Consider the following 17746-nt stretch of genomic DNA (forward strand, 5'->3'; position numbering starts at 1 on the left):
CTTAGGTCAGCAGACAGAAATCAACTAAGTCTAGCTTCTATCAACTGAAGTAATTAGAGAGTCACGAGTTGGAACATGCACTTTACTTGTTTTACATTAAAAACTTATTTTACCGAGACAACAAAGAAAAAGAAAGAATAGCTTAGGTTTTCATAGCTAACCATTCAATTGCCACAATATACCCACATGAACATTCCTGAGACTTAAAGCACCCTTTTGCAGTGGAACTGAGTTCCCAGAAGTGGCCTACATCAAACATTTCAAGAAAATTTAAAAAAAAAAAAAAAAAAACCACCAAAAAACTAAAAAACTATGTTGGATGAATGAAGTGGGTCCAATCCAGTGCCTCAATACTCAGAGACACGGTAATATATGCATGGAACGTGAGCTCTGACTCTGACTTGCCTGGCTTTACTTAGTTTAATTTAAACTGCTCTTGTTTACATAGTTAATTATTTTTGCTTATGCATACTTGCCTGGCTTTACTTAGTTTAATTTAAACTGCTCTTGTTTACATAGTTAATTATTTTTGCTTATGCATAAGCTACAGACAGATAAGGTTTATAAGCCTAAAATTTGACAAATTCTTCCTTTTTTTGTTTACAAGTTAGAAAAACTCATACCCATCAGTCCTTCTTAGCAGTACACTTACACCTTTTTCAGCAGCCAAAGACAGAAGAGCAACGTAGACTGCTGTTCTCATGGAGAAAAAAAACCCAAAGACAGTCAAAAAATTACCTAAGTCTAACCACAACCAAATCTACCCTCTGCAATAAGATGTGAGGAAAAGAGAGAGATTGCCCTCTAGTGTTTACTCACCACAGAACAGCATAAATGCTGTGAAAGGTTTTCTTAAGCTCTAGCGTAAAGGTCCACTAAATGTTTGCAGAGCTGAATGATAATTATCATATTATTATTGTGCGTTATTATGCAATGAATTATCTTCATGCATTGAAAACAGATTCAGACTGTCTAAATAACAAAATCTCCATGCCATCAAGTTTCTTTAACTTAAGGAGTCAACAGGTTACTACTAAGCTATCAAATGGAAAATGCATTTTTCTGCAGCCCAAAAGCTTTCATAGTATTTCCCCTTCATGCATTTGGGCCTAAATATAGTAAACAACTATTTATCCGGGGGGGGTGGGGGGAAGCAGCGAAGCTCTCTAACAAATCTCCTCCCCTCCTTCCTTCCCCCTGTATCCTAAATGGATGTGCTGGACCACAAGTCCACTTTAGTCAGTCTTCTACTCTGCCTCTCCAAATATAAAATTAAAGCCCACACGTTATTTTGGTTTTGACTAATTTTAGGAGTTTATCATACAGGCTGACATGTAATATGCTTTTATTCCAAGAATTTCATGAATTAAATGCCTAAGACTTTTTGAATTTGCAAACAAAAACAGTAGTTCTAAGGCACCACGATTAATTCTTTAGTAGACTTAATCTGAAGGTAAATAAATTACTGTTATATTAGCACAGATACAATCATACATAATTCTGAAGTATGCGTGCAGATTGATGGGGACAAGGTAACAGAGCAGTGTTGGGTGCTAACCTTCTATATTCTTTAGTAGCCGTTCAAGTCAGCACCAGTCAGCTCTACGCCACAGGTCTACTATGACTTTAGACACAGTTATATGATTTTTATATACACATAGGAGTATTAGTTATGCATATATAATGTATGTATACTTGTCTGTAAAATTAGCTACTCCCACTCCAGTAGCTCATAGCTTCGTATATCCAAACTTCCTTTTTTTTTTTTTAAAACCAGACTGCCATTTCTCACAGAAAAATCCTTAAAAATAAAGAACTACGAAACATTTTAATAAGAAAACCAGTATTCTGGTTTTTTCTTTCATTCTTTTATAAAGCGAGGTCATTTGGAGTCACAGTTACAAGACATTTTAAGAAGTTTCATGATACAGCATAATAAAATCATCAGGAGATACATCAGAATAGGAATAAGATTAGCAGTTACAAATTTCCAAACTAAACAGAGAGTCTCGTTACTATAAATGCTCTCATTTGATTTCCCATTGAACACAACAGTGAAAAGCAAGTGCAGTTTGTTCAGGGCTAGTAGCCTTCTAATACGTGAAAAGAAATGTCTGACCCTGTTTCTTTCAATGCCTTATGTGCCTTCACTTGTAAATGAGCAGTGTTCAGGAACTCAGAAAAGCAGAATACATTTTTCAGGATCACGCTCAGAATCAGAAACAGTCACTACAAGGAGGAGAAAAAAGCTTGGCAGCCCTAGGGAACAAACTCAGGAGAGCGGCTCTTCAGATCGCAGGGCACAGCCTCCTGCTGGTTCATCCACCTGGACTACAGGCTGCCCCTGGTGGCCTCCTTCCCAGGGTCAACTTGGGAGCAGGAACATGCCCGATGAAAGCCACCCTTCTCTCCTGCATCTCTCCCATCGCTCTTCAGCCCTTTCCTCCATCAGGTAAAGGAAGCACTGCTTTTCTCATGACACAGCACAGGACAAGATTCCTCCCTCCCATCCCAAGGAAAATAGGAATAAACTGCAGCCAGAATCACTCATCCTATGCAAAATGCATTCCCTGACTATTAAACTACTCTTAAAAACAAGTTGGTCAAAAGCAGGCTACATTAGTCCTTCCTTGCCGTACTTCTCAGCAGGCAGAAGGACCTACCTACGTGAAAGTCTAATTCAGCAACGCTGAACACAAGACACACACATAGCTTTTTGGAAGGACTGACAGCTCAACACATTTGTGGAGATCAGCTCATACAGCAGGAGAGGACTGTGGCATACACTCATCCCTACCAAAGCAAATTACGTAAAATTTGTGACTGAACAGTAGGCAACTGATCTAACTGAAGACTGATGAAACAGCATCCAAAGTATGTCTTATACTTTATAACGTATATATTGTATATATTGTCTTTTCCATTACAGTCATACATGAAAGGCAATAACAAATCTTTCCAAAAAGCAGATGATAAAAAAGGAAACAGGAAAAATAATCTAAAAGAAAAAAATCAAAGGGCTAAAATTTTTTTCAAATCATCTGCTTCTTAAGTTAACAAAGAAAGCCCCCAGTTGACCAGAAAGAAAAACTGCAATAGGGAGAACAGACCTTGTAGAAGACTAACATTAAGGTGGAAAAATATCAAGAGGCCCATATGGTCCACCCCCCAAGAATAAAGTAGAAGCAGTTTCCACAAGACAGATATAGTAGGAAACCTCATCTTTGGTCCACTACAAAGATACATGCTGATGTCACGGTTACCTACCAGTCTGGTACTGCATGCCAATCAGTGAATATTCCACCCGTACACTGAGCACCACATTCAATGAGATGACCTGCAAGGCTGGGAAAATGGCATTCAAATAACTCAATAGTCTGTAAAATCAAGTTTCACAAATCCAGCTTTAAAATATAATAGTACAGTGGAAATAAAGCTAAATAACAGAACATGTTATTTTTTTTCCTCCACAGGCATCTAATACATTTATAAATTACACATTAAATATAACAAGGGATTCTGAAAGATGAATATAAGAAGAGTTGAAAGGAGTAACTTTTACATGAAGAATCAAATTAATTTCCTGAAAAAAAATTATTGAACCTAAAAGATTATCTGACACCAAAAAACGAGTTTCATTGGTCATTTCAAGAAGTCTTGATCTGAATTCAGTATCTTAGCAGTCTGCACTGTGTGTAAATAAATATACAAAGCCCATTTTTAAATCAAGAGATCTAAGATCTCACTTCCAATGTGAAGGACAGAATGTATTATGATTATGTATTATGATTTTCAGATCTTTGATTGTGACAGTCCATAAACACTCAATAGAATCATGGGGAAAATCCTCATCTATCATCCCCAATTCACTGGAGCTGGAGTTTCCACGTTTATTCTCAAGCAACAGGAGGTCCAAGCATACTACTACTAGGTGTACTCAGGTTACTCAAGTAGTCACTCATTTTTATGGACTTCAACGCAGCCAGATGATGCAGAAAGTTAAATCAGGCGACAGAATTTTACCCTATGCTTTCTGCATCAGATTCCTAACCTTAGGACTTACAACTAGGGTTTGCAAATGGGAGTACTGACACTGAGCTTCTGCAAAACCATACAAGGATGCTGACCTCTGATTGAATCTCCTTCTGTGCATCTTTGAGGATAAGACCTGCTACCATTGCAACTATCAACAGTGATGGCCAAACAGAAAAAGCTGGGAATCACTGGTCTGTACTGTAAGACTTCACCTCTTGACACAAAATGGACAGGAAGAGAAAGTTAAGCTGTTAAATAAAATCATTCACTCCTTTCCTCATTTTGTTATTTTAAGTTGGTTCCAGAACGAAGTTGCTATAATTTCAATTCCAAACAAGAGAGTATTAAGTGAGCCTTAAAAAAGAATCCAAAACCTAACAAAAGCATTCAAATAAATGAATTGATAATATGCAACATCACTAAGTGCTTAAAAAGTTCTGTTATCCTGACATTATGATATGAAATATAAATTTACCCATTTCTTCTCATATCATTTACCTTCCCGCAGCCAGCAAGTCAAATTCATCCCTATTCCAGCCAAACTAGAAGAAAAATACAAATATGTTACATATATAGAACTTTCATACAGTACAGAAAACTGCACATAGTATGTTCACTGCTTTGAGTAACAATGCATTAGATCTCTGCAGTTAAGTAAAAATAGATCCAAAGAACAATAACTGGCAGGCGCTGTACGTGGATTTGAGTTGCTATACAGTAAGTAAGTAGAAAAGCTCTGATGTATTTCAGTTTTCCTCTTATTAATACACCCAAACAAATATAAATTCTCAATGTCACACCCTCTTCAAAAAAATTGGAAGTGCAATATTCATATTATTCAAAATTTGCATAACCCAGAGGTTTAACAGTCCAGAACCTATTTGTATCATGTAAACAAACCACTATGTTTTTTCAACTTTTGAAAATTATCAGTTCCTGGAGTACTACCAGTCATCCTTAAAAACTGGAAGTATGTTTTCTGTTTAACTAGAAATTATTTTTCTCAAGTTCAACACAGTGCAAGCAATATATTCATTGTTTCTTATTTAGAACTCAGCAGAAATCTCCCTAAAACCTTTCAATAAATTAGATAAGGCCTCTCTGGAGTAAGTAATACACACCGAGAACTATTTTGAGAATGTAAACAGCTAGGAATAAAATAACAAGTCATAATGGCAATTATAAATGGGAAAGTTTAATTCTAGATTAGGCAATGTTTGACATGCATGAAGTCAGAAGAGTATGAAGTTTCAGAAAGGATGTTTGTAACTAGACACTAACTCATACCTTTTTTTTTTTAAATACACACCAAAAGAAAGCTTCCATATTTCACAGTGCGTGGTCATTCACAAAAATGTATAATCTATTCCAAATACTTCAGAAAACCACATAACCTGCTTGTATAATTTGTTGAAATTCAAGGACTTTGAGAAATGTTGCATTGAAACTTAACTACTTAAAATGAAACTGCTTACCCATTTAAAAAGACCAGTGGTTTAGACCACCTCATGTGCCCCCCCCCCAAAAACCACCATGAGCTCTACTACCGCCACCTTGTGGTAAAGAAAAATATACTTGTTTCTTAACCTTACAGACCAAATTTTAAAGGCGGGGGGGAGTAAGAGTGAAATACTGGTGAAACATGGGAAGACTTCCTTAAGTTCACCGAAACGCTTTTCAACTTCATGATACACAAGTTCATAAATATCCCTGCTGTAAGTTTAGGAGAAGTGAAAGTTGGCAACTTTTCATGCATGTAAGGAAAAAAAAAAATTAAGGTGCTCATTATTTTTAATTTAGTATCTACATTTTCATAAGGAGCAAAAATTGTCTGACAATGATTGCTGAATATTCATTCACATATGTTCATTATCATATGGAAATGAACTTGTACTTACAGAATGAATGAGTGGTCCTAATACAATCCCACTGTCAACGCATCTACCCGTCACAACAATATCGGCTCCAAGGTCAAGAGCCCTGCTTATTGGTCTTGCGCTGAAGATGACAAAACACAGCAATAAGTACTTCCACTTTTTAAAGCAGCATTTAAAAAAAAATCAGTTCCCTGCCACACACAGGATAAAAATCACTTAAAAATCCCGTAGGAAATCAATGAAATCAACTTTAACAACCAATTCGTCATTTTGTATATACAACAAGAGTATTTTAAAAAGCAGTCATCAGAACACCCTATCAAATTCATGTACCTAAATGACATAATTGAAACACTTGTCTTGATGCTCATAGAAACTGTCTTGAACACAGTATAGCATAGAGGGTCACTTCTATTATCAGTAACAGAAAATGGTGTTTTTCAGAGATTCGCTACTCTTATTTCATTTGTAGATGACTGCATAAAGACCAATATTCTTCACAGGGAAAGCTTGGTGACTTTGCCCTCCAATTTTAAACCTTTCAGGTCAATTTCCAGAAGTGTTTTTAGAACTTGCAGTATCAACCAACTGCAAGAAGAGCACCGTGCAGTCATTACTTTTGAAGAAACTCAGGCAACAGATTTTCCAGATTGGTCAGGTAAGAGTTGGCCCAGTCAAAATTCGTCAGGCTTGAAAATACTCACTCAGGTGAACCGCTTGAGTTTATACACTTTAGTGAGCAAGTTTTGATCAGAGTGCGTGGCTCCTAGCTTCTAAACCCATGCTATCTACTGGATCCTTCTATTCTTCACAAAATAGGCAGCTTGGAAACACAAACCATGTAAACCATGTGCCTTGAAGAACAAAACCAGGAGCAGTGTTTTTCCACAGTTTCTATAGACTTAGGGCTGTTTTTGTCAAGAGGTAAGTTAGAAGACACAGAAGTTCTCTTAGTGAGGTAAACATAAAAGTATGTATTTTTTTTTCCCCAATGCTACATGAGCCAGAGGATACTAGCTAAAACAACAAGCAAATATACAGCATACAGAAACAATTTACACCTCTGGGCATAGCGTTAAGCAACAGTCACAGGTAAAAAGCACAAATGGGGTTTCTGCATACATACATACAGGATACTGATAGCAAAACTGTGTAACTACCTTTAAGAAGCAGTAAATAAAGCTGTTTGGCTCTTTTTGTTAAAAATGCACGCAAACTCAGTCCACAGAACTCCTAACAGCCCAAATCAGGAGGGACAGAAGAAACACTTCAGGATCAATACCCCAATGCACATTTTTCAGATGGAGTTTACACACTTGAATCAAGACTCAAACTGTAAACATCATCAGATTTAGGGAATTAAAAGTGAACTATCTACAGAACTTACAGATTTTACCCAATACACTCTGATGTTGACTTGTTTTACAAGTGATTATAAATTTATCATTTGCTTTACAAATAAGCATCCACTGCTGATGCTGTCAAAGAAAAACGTAACTTAAAAAACAACTAATTTAAGAGGATGGTAATAGCTTTACATTTCAATGCAACTGAGATTAAGGGGCCCATAAAGAAATACCGCTTTTATTAGAAAATGAAGAGCAAGAGTCCACTGTTCTAGCATCTGTTAATGAAGCAGAGACAGAGGTAACGGATTTTTAAAATGCCTCATCCTCATACTAGCCTGCTTTAGTCCTCTCTGCTTTGATCTGCACTGCTTTTTTAATTCTTGAATAAATCATGAATCACCAGAATTGGAATGAACACTTTCTCACAATTACAAATCTTAAACATTATTTCTTAGATTTCATTTACAGTTACTCATGATCTGCAAATGTTGCAAGTCAAAGTTTAACAAACAGAAAATCCAGTAACAACAGAAAACACTAGAGACAAATTTAAAAAGACTCATCTATTAAAAGGTTCTTATTTTACAGAGAAAAATACATGCTGTGTTAGGTACAGCCATACCCTGCTATCTGCCAGTGATGCATTTTTGGAAAGTGCAATGATAATGATAAAAGAGAGCACACAGCAGTCTTTCCATAAAGATTAATGTAAAAGAGGGGGGATTGTGTGCACAGACTTTAGAAATACACGAAACAGAAATACAGGAGGGATATATATGACATGGAGGATGGAAAAGCAAAAACAGGATCACCAGGATCATCGACTGGAAGAGATGTTGGCTTTTGGGAACACCTGACCATCATCCCATTTCTCAGTCCTTCACCTTTGATAGACTTGATATACATTGATTCATCTGAAGAAGTTGATGGTGACAATGAAAATGTGACTGTTCACAAACAGGTAGCTAGAACACCTCCATTTAGAGATTTATGGAAGGCCTTTAGTATCATAAAGGAGGCAAGGGAGATCTTTCAAAACAGTGATCTGTCCTGGAAAGCCAGCTTCCAAAACTTCAATGGTACAAAGCCTGACACAATTCAGTGCAGCCTAACAGAACCTCCTACAGCACTCAGAGTGTGCCCCAGTACTTTAATTCCTTGGTTGCACTTCTTTAGTGACAACATCCTAAACAACTGCTCCATGCAGCAACAGCATACTCCGCATATGAAAAAGGATTTTTGCAATTGTTATTATCAACATAAAACTATTTTGGCGCGAACTAAAACCTGAGGATTCACAGGAGATGTAATGCTAAGGAGTCACAGCTAGCAAGGTTCTAAATTAAAAGTTTATTTCCAAGTTACAGATAAATTTTTTTTTTCTGGTTGCCTGAATAATGCAAAGGTGAGCCTCACATACTCGGTGGTTCTACCTGCAAAACAAACTGATTTCATGTAGTCAATGTGTTAAAATTGTTTTTCCGTAATAAAAACAACTTGTTAAAATAACTCACCCAAGATACACATTCATGCTATGAACAGTCTCTGGAAATTGTTTGCCACTCTCTAAATCAGTGATACCAGCTCCTTTTAGGTTCTCTTTCTGTTAGAAAAGAAACAAAACACCAAATCTATGAGTATTTTGTAGTATCTACTGTAAGCCTTTTATTAGTATCAGACAGTAAATCCACTTCATAGCCACTCTAAGCAAAGCATAATCATTAAAATTAGCAACAATACAAATCAGTTGAATGGCTAAAAGCCCTAGACACACTTTTAACCATAGTTTTCCAGCACACAGAAAAGTAAGTCAGTCTTTAAAGAATGCTAGCTCATTCACAGACGATCAACTACAATGAACTGGTATATTCCCTAGGCTTCTAAACTGTCTTTAATTGCTGTAGGACTGAATAAATCAAACCCTGCAAACAGAAATGTGTCTGCCATAATGGCAACGGTGGTGTGGCCAGAAAACAAGGCTAATTCTGCAGCTCCAGGTGATACTTAGAATATATTGTGTTTCCAGAGAGAGAGGTAAGGGGGTTGGTGTTTCTGACAATGTGTTAGGCAGCCTGGGAAACCAGTGACTGCATAGACTCAATGTCTAACGCTAGTTACAGGGGGAATCTATAGTGAGGAAAAGAAACTTCCACTTTGAAATAATTTGGTATTCTGGTAAGGATTGAAATCCTCCAAACCACAAATAACATTTCCTAGTGTAATTTATGATGTTTGGTATCAACAGTAAAAGTTGCCTGTAGACAGTAAAAGCTGTCTCTTTTTTGTTCCTGTAAGTTATGTACCGATAATAGCATAAAAAATAATCCATTTCAGATTAGAAACGTCCGTGCCAAGCTCAAATAATGACCATTTCATTGTCGTACGAGTAATGAAGTTCTGAACCACTGATGCTAAAGTAATTTCAGCAGGGCAGAAGTTTCTTGAAAGGAAGTCCAAGCACTGCACGTAATTTGCAAATAAAGATTCTTACTTGACCATCTTCCACATTCAATAGCATGCAAGGAGTAACAGAGCCTATGCAGATAAATAATTTTCCAAGTTACAGGCAGAGATTTAACCACAGTGCAAACCTATCCCCTCTTCACCACTATCAATGTGTAAACTGTTTTCACAGTATCTTTTCAGGTATGGCCAAGGCTTTTTGTGGAACCAGACTTCATACATAAAGCGTCATCCTTTAAGTCAAAAAAAGCCATATATTTTATCTCTAGATTTCAAGGGTTTTTTAAAATATTAAAACTTCAATCCTCCCACTTAACACTACCTCATTGGCCATAAACTAATTACTTAAAAACAGAAAAACAGCTACCTGTAAACAAAATAACAACAGGTAATGCCTGTAAACTACTAAAAACAGCTAGAAGGGATGAATATTTGAACACATGGTAACTACACCACATTTAAATTTAAGAAATTTAACATTCAGGATTGTTTAGTTTAGACAGAAACAATAAGTAACAGCACATCCTAGCTTCTCCTGAAGAGCAAGCAGACCTTAGATCAGATTCAGTTTGCTTCAAAAAGATAAAGGCAGATCCACAGTCTTATAAAATTCACCCCCATCACACACCAAATGCAAGATGTGCCAAGAATTGTTCTCATGCATAAAAAAAAAAAATAAAGAAAATGAAACAACAGTTTTTAGATGTTTTTAACAGTAGAAGGCCACTGCATAAAGATACACAAAATAAGTTCCAACAGGACAGTAAATGCCACCTTCATGCTATGTAGACTCAAATAATTTCCACAATGCTACTAAGCCTTGAGACAAAGTAAAATACCTCACTCATTAGGTCATCTCCAGCAACAACAGCTATTTTCAAATCAACATCTGCTTTCTTTGCCACCTCCTGAAGGGCAGCTGCACAAGCCAGTGGATTAATTCCACCAGCATTACTGACGACACGAACACCTAAACAAAAAAGACAAATTAAGTTCAGCAGCATCAACAATCACTTGTATTTTAAAAACTTAAAGTGTGCTGAAACACAAGCAAAATATCATCTTTGCAAGGTGTCAGACTTCTAATCAAGTAAAGTACTAGAATCACATTAAAATATGTGAAAGGATCAGAATAAGTCAATGCAAAATTGTTTACACAAAAATAATTGTTATAGATACTTCTCATCTTTCCTTCATGCATGGAAGGAGAAAGCGACCAAAAAGACATACATGATGAAGCAGACAGATAGTATCAAAACAACTCCTACACAAACAGTATTTGACACCAACAGTATTTGTCATTCAAGCATCCATGCTCTCCAAACAACTGCATTTTAGCAAAAATATGCATCTATCTCTATAAATGCCAGACTGTGTTAGCAAGGTATTGGGTACTTAGAAGTAATTCCCTTTGTCCTCTCAAGTGCAGTACAGCTTCACAGCTTTCTAATGTAAACAGAAAAAGTTAAGTGATATTCTAGAACTATATGGGAATGTTGAAAAACTTTTAGATTGCACTGAAAACGTCTAGATCTCACATTTTAACAAAGATCTGTAAAGCGATCTTCCATTCACAAATTAAAGCTACAATAAGAAATACACAGAGATTATAACAAACATTTCAAATTAACCCAATTTAAATGTCACCATCAGACCTGCACTTCACATCCATTACGATGGGACTTTTGCTGATGTTTAAAACATTATTCCTATAGGACAGCAAAACGCTAGGGTAAAAAGCGGCTGTTTACAGTAATAGAAGCCATACAAAACTCATCTAAGCAAGTGAACTTAACATACAAACTCATGCAAAGAGTAGCATACCCTTCCTGTGAATATCTTTTATATAGGGAGCCATGGCAGCAGAGACAAAATCCGGAGTGTAACCTAAAACCTGAAAGAATTAAAAGCTGTAACCCTTTGTTACTGTTAAGTCAACCCAACCCCTTTTCTTGGTTAACAGAAAAGAGAAAACAGGGAAGAACAACTAGTTGGGTAATGCTATAGAAAAGGATGTGAATGCTTTTACTAGATGAAACTGAATATATGAAAATAAACAAATACATGCAACTAAGAAGTACACAAAAGCAAACGTGTCCCCATAACCTGACACATCTTAAACGGACTCCGAGTGACTCGGGTCGGAGGAGAGCTCGGGAGGCACCGGAGCCCACCCGCCTCACCGCGGGGCTACACCCCACCCAGCCCGGCCCTCTCGCTGGGGCTGGGGCAGCAGCTCCCGGCAGCTACTTACGGGAGACCGGGCTTTGGCGGCCGTCAGCAACGACATGGTGATCTCGGAGAGATAATCGAAGACGAGGAAATCCAGCTTCCCTCCGTACAGCAGCTGCGGCACTGGCGGGGCAGGGAAGAGCCCGCCGTTAGCACCGCGGTACCCCGGCCCGGCCGCAGCCGCGGGGCAGGGCTGAGGCGAGCCGGGCCGCCCCGCCCCGCCCCTGCCCTTGGTGACGGCCTCGCGGGCGGCCCGCCCCGCCCGGGCGTGCGGCGGCAGCCCCGGCCCGGCCGCTTACGCAACGGGGCTGTTTGCGGCGCTGGCAGCCGCTGCCCGCCCGGCGGCCTCGCCAGGCCTCGGTGCCCCAGCGACCGCCCCCGCCGCCCGGCCGGGTCTCCCCGCCGCCCCCGCGGGCAGCCGCAGCCGTCGCCGCCGGCCCCGCGCCGCCGCCTACCTGCGGTCGCCGTGTCCCCCCAGAAGCCCGAAGCGCAGCCGATGCGCACCGCGGAACCCGCCGGGGGCTCGCAGCCGGCGCTGCGCCGCCTGCTCCAGCGGGGCGGGCGGGCGGCGGCGCCCAGGAGCCGCGGCCCCCGGAGCCCCAGCAGCGCGGCGCAGCTCATGGTGGCGGCGGGCGGGCTGGCGGGCACCGCCCCTGGCTGAGGCCCGGGCCCGCCCCGGCCCGGCCCGGCCCAACCCGCGGCAGCGGCCTAGCAGATTGCTGGGGACGGGCCGGGGGCGTGGGGAGGAGGTTGGGAACAGGGACGGGAGAAAGTTTATAGAGCCCGAGTTTGCTGGGGAAAAGGACAGGGGCTCCGGGAGTCCCCGCTCGGCCCGGCTGGCCCGCTTTGTTCAGCGCGTAGCGCCGGGCAGCTGAACGGCTGTGGTGGCTGCGCTCCAGGTCGTGCCTAAACGCGGCGTCTGGTTTTGTTCTGGCCCACGCCGGACGTGGTCAGTGGCAGGCGGGCTTGGGCTGCCGCCTCCCTCAGGTGCTGCAGGGTTGGCAAGGGCACCCGTGTCACTCCTGAAGCGCCACGCGTGGGGTGGTGGGGTTAACCTGAGAAGTGGAGACGCCGTTCGGGGTTGTGGCAACGTCAAAAGCATGTCAGATAGTCGGATTATGAAATTTTCATGAAACCCTTTCCTCCTCCCCTAAATAAAAAATGCGTTTATTAAAAAATAAGGCTTTCTGTGGGAGTTCACGCCTCAGTTTTGACAGGAAGGGTTTCTCAGGTCCCAGACTGAATTTCTAGTCAGTGGACATGAGGTAAATGTCACCAAACTGGCAAATTCCCCGGTATATAAGGAGGAACGATTTCCCAGTCCTGAAGTCTGAATCCGAGGGCTGTCTTTGAACGTCTCCACGCAGGGCTAGTCACGTAGAGGTACTTCAGAGTGACTCCCTGTCTAGAGAAAATCCACGTCGTTCGTCTGATATGACAAGGACTGTGACTGAATTGGAGTCTTACATGCTGATGCGATGCAATAACTGCTAGGTCTGCCTTAACACATACGCTTTGATTCTAGGTGGTTTTCAACAATCTCTTGCAAATGAAACATTTCCAAAATTTGGGGTCTTTGCAGGAATGCTGAAAAATACAACATTCGGTGTGACGCTGACGATGCTAAGTATATGATGATGAGAGGTGGTTTCACTGATGTAAAAAGTAGCCGTGTTGAAAATATTTAAATAAGTACTTTTGAAAATTGTTGATAAAGCGTCCAATTAGACTAATTCTAATTGCAGTTAGAAACGATGCAGTTGAGAGTAGATAGAAAATAGTCATGCTGTGATCTTAGAATTTGGTTCTTTATTTAGGAAGGTGCAATGTTTTCCTGTTGCAAAAAGGCCGTAAAGCACCATCTTCTAACCTTCCAAGTGCCTAAGAAACTATGAACAATTACTGTACTAAGTTACTGAACAGACAGAACCAAGGAGGTCACAGAGAGGGAAAAGTTGGTTCCCTACACATAGAGAGGACCAAACTTTTGATTACTAAATTATTAAAGTTTTTAATTATTATGTTGGAAGCTTGCAGGTTTTGAGTCCCTATAAACTGGTAAACATCCAAATAATCACAGTGGGGGAAAAAAACATGTTATGTATACTTAGCTAACTCCAGACAGCTTTGTCCTAAACACACCAATGTGTATTTATTGTAGCTCCTTAAAGTAAGCTTTGAAGCAAGAACCTGAAAGATCACCGCCTGGTACAAAATACAAAGCTATCAGTATAGCCATAAAGACAAACGCTTTCTGTAGTTAAATTTTGAAGTGTCTTCCATGTGCGTTTCAATATGGAATACACTGCGGTAAGATTCCAACATACTGTAACGCAGCAGGAAACGTGGCTCATCCTCGGCAAGTCCTGCAACGGTCTCAAACCCTGTGGTGAAATTCAGATGCAGTTTACCTTGGCTGAGACTCCATAATCAACATGCTCCAGTCCTCACTCACTCCTGCGCTTAAACATACCCAAACCCAATGCCACTCACTCACAGACGCGATCATTCACAACCCGCGCATGTAAGCAAAACATTTCCTGCACAAAGGGGGCTGGGCCGAGATGTCATGCCGCAAAACTGAACCTGTGGGCGTCAGAAGGCACGGCTGCTCCAACAGAGCGACGCGGAGGCCGGTAGAGGGCTGTGTTTCACCGCCGCCCGCGCCCGCCCGCCCGCCCCGCACGCCGAGCCACCCCCGGCTCCGCACAGCGTCGCCTCCGGCCGCCGGCACCCCGGGGCTGGCTGCGCCGTGCCGGGCCGGGCCGTGCCGTGCCGAGCGGCCAGCGCGTTTGACCGTGCGTTTTACCCGTGTGGCGATCTAAATGTTCGCACGCGCACGTGTGCGTTGGTAGAACGGTCTTGGAATCCGGAAGGTGCTTCATGCTCTTAACTTCTTCCAGATATTTTTGTGGCGGGGATTTTGACGGCGACTGCTCGTGGTTCTGCGATGGGCTGGATCGTGCTTTGCCAGAAACCGTTTTAAAGCCCTTAGCGAGCATGAATACAATTTTAGCAAATTTGCATATGGATGTTTACATGTGTGTGAGAGAACTAATATCCAACATGTGTAAGATACTAAGACAGTGCTGCAGTAATTATTAGTTCAGAGCCTATTGTTTCATACGTGAGGTTAGGATTGTTTTGATGAAAACAGAGGCAAGTTATTTAGAGGCTCTTTTCCAGGTAGGCTTGGGAAGTAATGTTCTGTGATGGTCAAGTTGTAATTTTGAGATTTTGGCCTTTATGTGATTTAACAGATTTTAGAAACAGTTTATTGCCCTTTGAGGACATCAGATGGCACTGTGTGGTTGTCGGTGAAGCCCAGAAGAAGCTACAGTCAGTAACAACCCCATGTGAAATTCATACATGGAGGTGCTAGTAAAAAACTTAATGTATTTTTGGCCTATGTAGGGGATACGGGTCAACAATAATAGACGCCATACCTCTGTCGCATGGTAGGAATCGACACCCACTGGCTCCATTGCTTAATGTACAACTTTTAAGAGTAAGCCAGATTTTTAATTCATCTCATAAATTGTGACAAGGAAGGGGAAAAAAACCTTCTGGCTTTAATTTTTATGCTGGAGAAAGAAAAAGGTTACAGAGTAAAAAAATAAAGAATATAATTTTTTTCCTGTTCATGGTTCAAATGTAGGTCAGTCTGAGATTCGGTTTCCTTCAGTGACCCTAAATACTTAGATTTACTTTTATTGTGGTAGTGCCATTAATGTTTCAAATGTAGGCCTGTGCTTCCCTCCCTGTAAAGAGATTTGTGCACCAGCATGGAGCACAGATGATGTGTAAAAGAAATGTGAAATTCATTCTTCTACTACCGTCATCCTGAATTAATAGCGTTCAGAGCTAATCCTGGAAGTCAGGGAGGACAATGCAGAGTACATTTTCCCAAAGCAAATACACTTTCTGTCATTATTCTAGGATTTTTCTGACAGTCAGGCTTCCTCTGACTGCTTAAAAAAGTACAAGCAAAGTATTTCACAGACCAGGGTTTTATTGTGAAATATATTACATTTTTGCTGTGTTTCCTTTAATGTCACTTTAAATAAGTTCCTCTCCAAACCAATAGTATCAGCAGATACCGACAGATATTTTAGTTTATTGAGGAGGCCCTGTTTAGTTTATTGAGGCTCTGTCCTCTCAACTAATTACAAAATATTCAGCAAATATTTGAATTTATTACTTATCTCATTCCCACAAATTAGTGCATCTCTTTGTTTAACAAATGGAGTTCACCGCTCTTGCCCTCAAGGTAAAGCATACATTGCAATCTCTCTTTTGCAGACAGTCTGAAAACCAACCTTTTCTAAGTGAATCAACAGTTGAAAATGATCTCTGTAAATCAGTAAAGGGAGAGAATTTGCCATGTTGCATCTAATACCCCTATATAAGGCACAAACAACTCACAGCTCAATAATGATGTTTAACTGATCCCAGCTCATGGTTTGGGGGTTTGTAGTATTTTAGTAGATTTTTAGCATGTTCAAGTATAACATCCTATGCTCTGGGACTCGGAAAAAACTCAGTTGTGACAATGCAATAATATACGTAATCTTCTGAACTATATTGATTTTGTTCCTTTGTAACACATTTCTGTTGTGTTTAGGAGATATGTTCTCTCTTAATTCCTTAACATTTGAACGAAGTTTAAATAAAATCTGAAATGTATGAAAGGAAGTAAGCATTAAAAAGACTGTAGGATTTTTTAAAAGTAAGATAATAGCTCATTCAAACCATCAAACATCAGGCTTATGGACATGAGGTATTTTCAGATGTACTGTAAAAATGAGGTGTCTTGATTTTTGGCCTTTTTGATTGTTAAATACTTTTGAAAATTTGTTTGTAATAATATTTGAAATCAAAATAAGAACTATGTATTAAAGCAATGATGCATTAGCTACAAAAAAAACCCTTGGTTATTCTTTGCAGAAATCAAAGGGTCTTTTACATTGCTATATGCTGTAGAAAAAGTACTGGAAAAAATGACCACCAGAACATGAGTCACAAACCAAATTACTTTTATCAATCATGCATCAGTGCAGTTTCCCTGCTTAGATTTAAAAAAATATAATATCCCATCATTATTTAAGAATACATTCTGAAGTGAGTGAAATTTCTGTATTCACAGCATGCATGCAGCAAAATATCCCATGAATTCTTTCCAAAATGGAAAGCCATAGCTGACATTTCATACTTTTCCTCAGAAACAGAACCATTTACAGCCTGTATCTGAACAGAAGCATAGTGAATATCTGTACTGGTTTCATAAGTGAAAAGAAACAAAAGCCTCTCCCATGTAGAGCAACTGAGAGTCGATTCTTGCTGACTCATGAATCCTTCAGGCATTTCACTTCAGGAAGGGTGAGGAAGAAGTCTGTTGCACAGAGTGGACTATCGGATTGGCAAAAACGTTGCCATTTACCTTTTGCCCAAGTTTTGAATATTGAAAGAGAAAGAGAAAGATGAGTTACAAAACTTCTTTTTTCATTTTCACTTTTTTGCTTGTTTGTAAAGCAGTTGGTTTTATAGCACACGTGCAGCATAACTTCAATTAGACAGCTGCTAAGTCATCTTTTTAGATGACTTTTTAGACAGCTTTTTAGTCGTCTCTATTTCTCATCCTAACTATCACTCACTCATTGATTGACCTAGCGAAGGGGATTTTGCCCACTAATCTGTATAGCTTACTAGTAGTACAAGCAGGGTAATGCATATTGATGATGGATTGCAAAGCAAAGTAGGCGATTTTTTTCAATATTTACTTTTGGGGGG

The 17746-nt window shown here is 40.0% G+C and overlaps 1 protein-coding gene across 1 annotated transcript in view; it reads right to left on the reverse strand.

The window, feature by feature from the left end:
• LOC127015575 (uncharacterized) overlaps positions 1-12577 on the reverse strand; it is a 70902-nt gene extending 58325 nt beyond the window's left edge. Inside the window, exons 1-8 of the mRNA XM_050895587.1 lie at positions 12412-12577; positions 11979-12079; positions 11549-11618; positions 10564-10694; positions 8776-8864; positions 5934-6033; positions 4534-4577; positions 3268-3345 (exon numbers count right to left, since the gene is read on the reverse strand). Of these exons, the coding sequence (XP_050751544.1) occupies positions 3268-3345; positions 4534-4577; positions 5934-6033; positions 8776-8864; positions 10564-10694; positions 11549-11618; positions 11979-12079; positions 12412-12577 (779 nt within the window). The remainder of the gene's footprint in view (positions 1-3267; positions 3346-4533; positions 4578-5933; positions 6034-8775; positions 8865-10563; positions 10695-11548; positions 11619-11978; positions 12080-12411) is intronic.
• Between the last annotated feature and the right edge of the window lie 5169 nt (positions 12578-17746).

This window comes from Gymnogyps californianus, chromosome 4 (genome assembly GCF_018139145.2).
Source record: "Gymnogyps californianus isolate 813 chromosome 4, ASM1813914v2, whole genome shotgun sequence".
In the NCBI taxonomy this organism is placed as follows: Eukaryota; Metazoa; Chordata; class Aves; order Accipitriformes; family Cathartidae; genus Gymnogyps; species Gymnogyps californianus.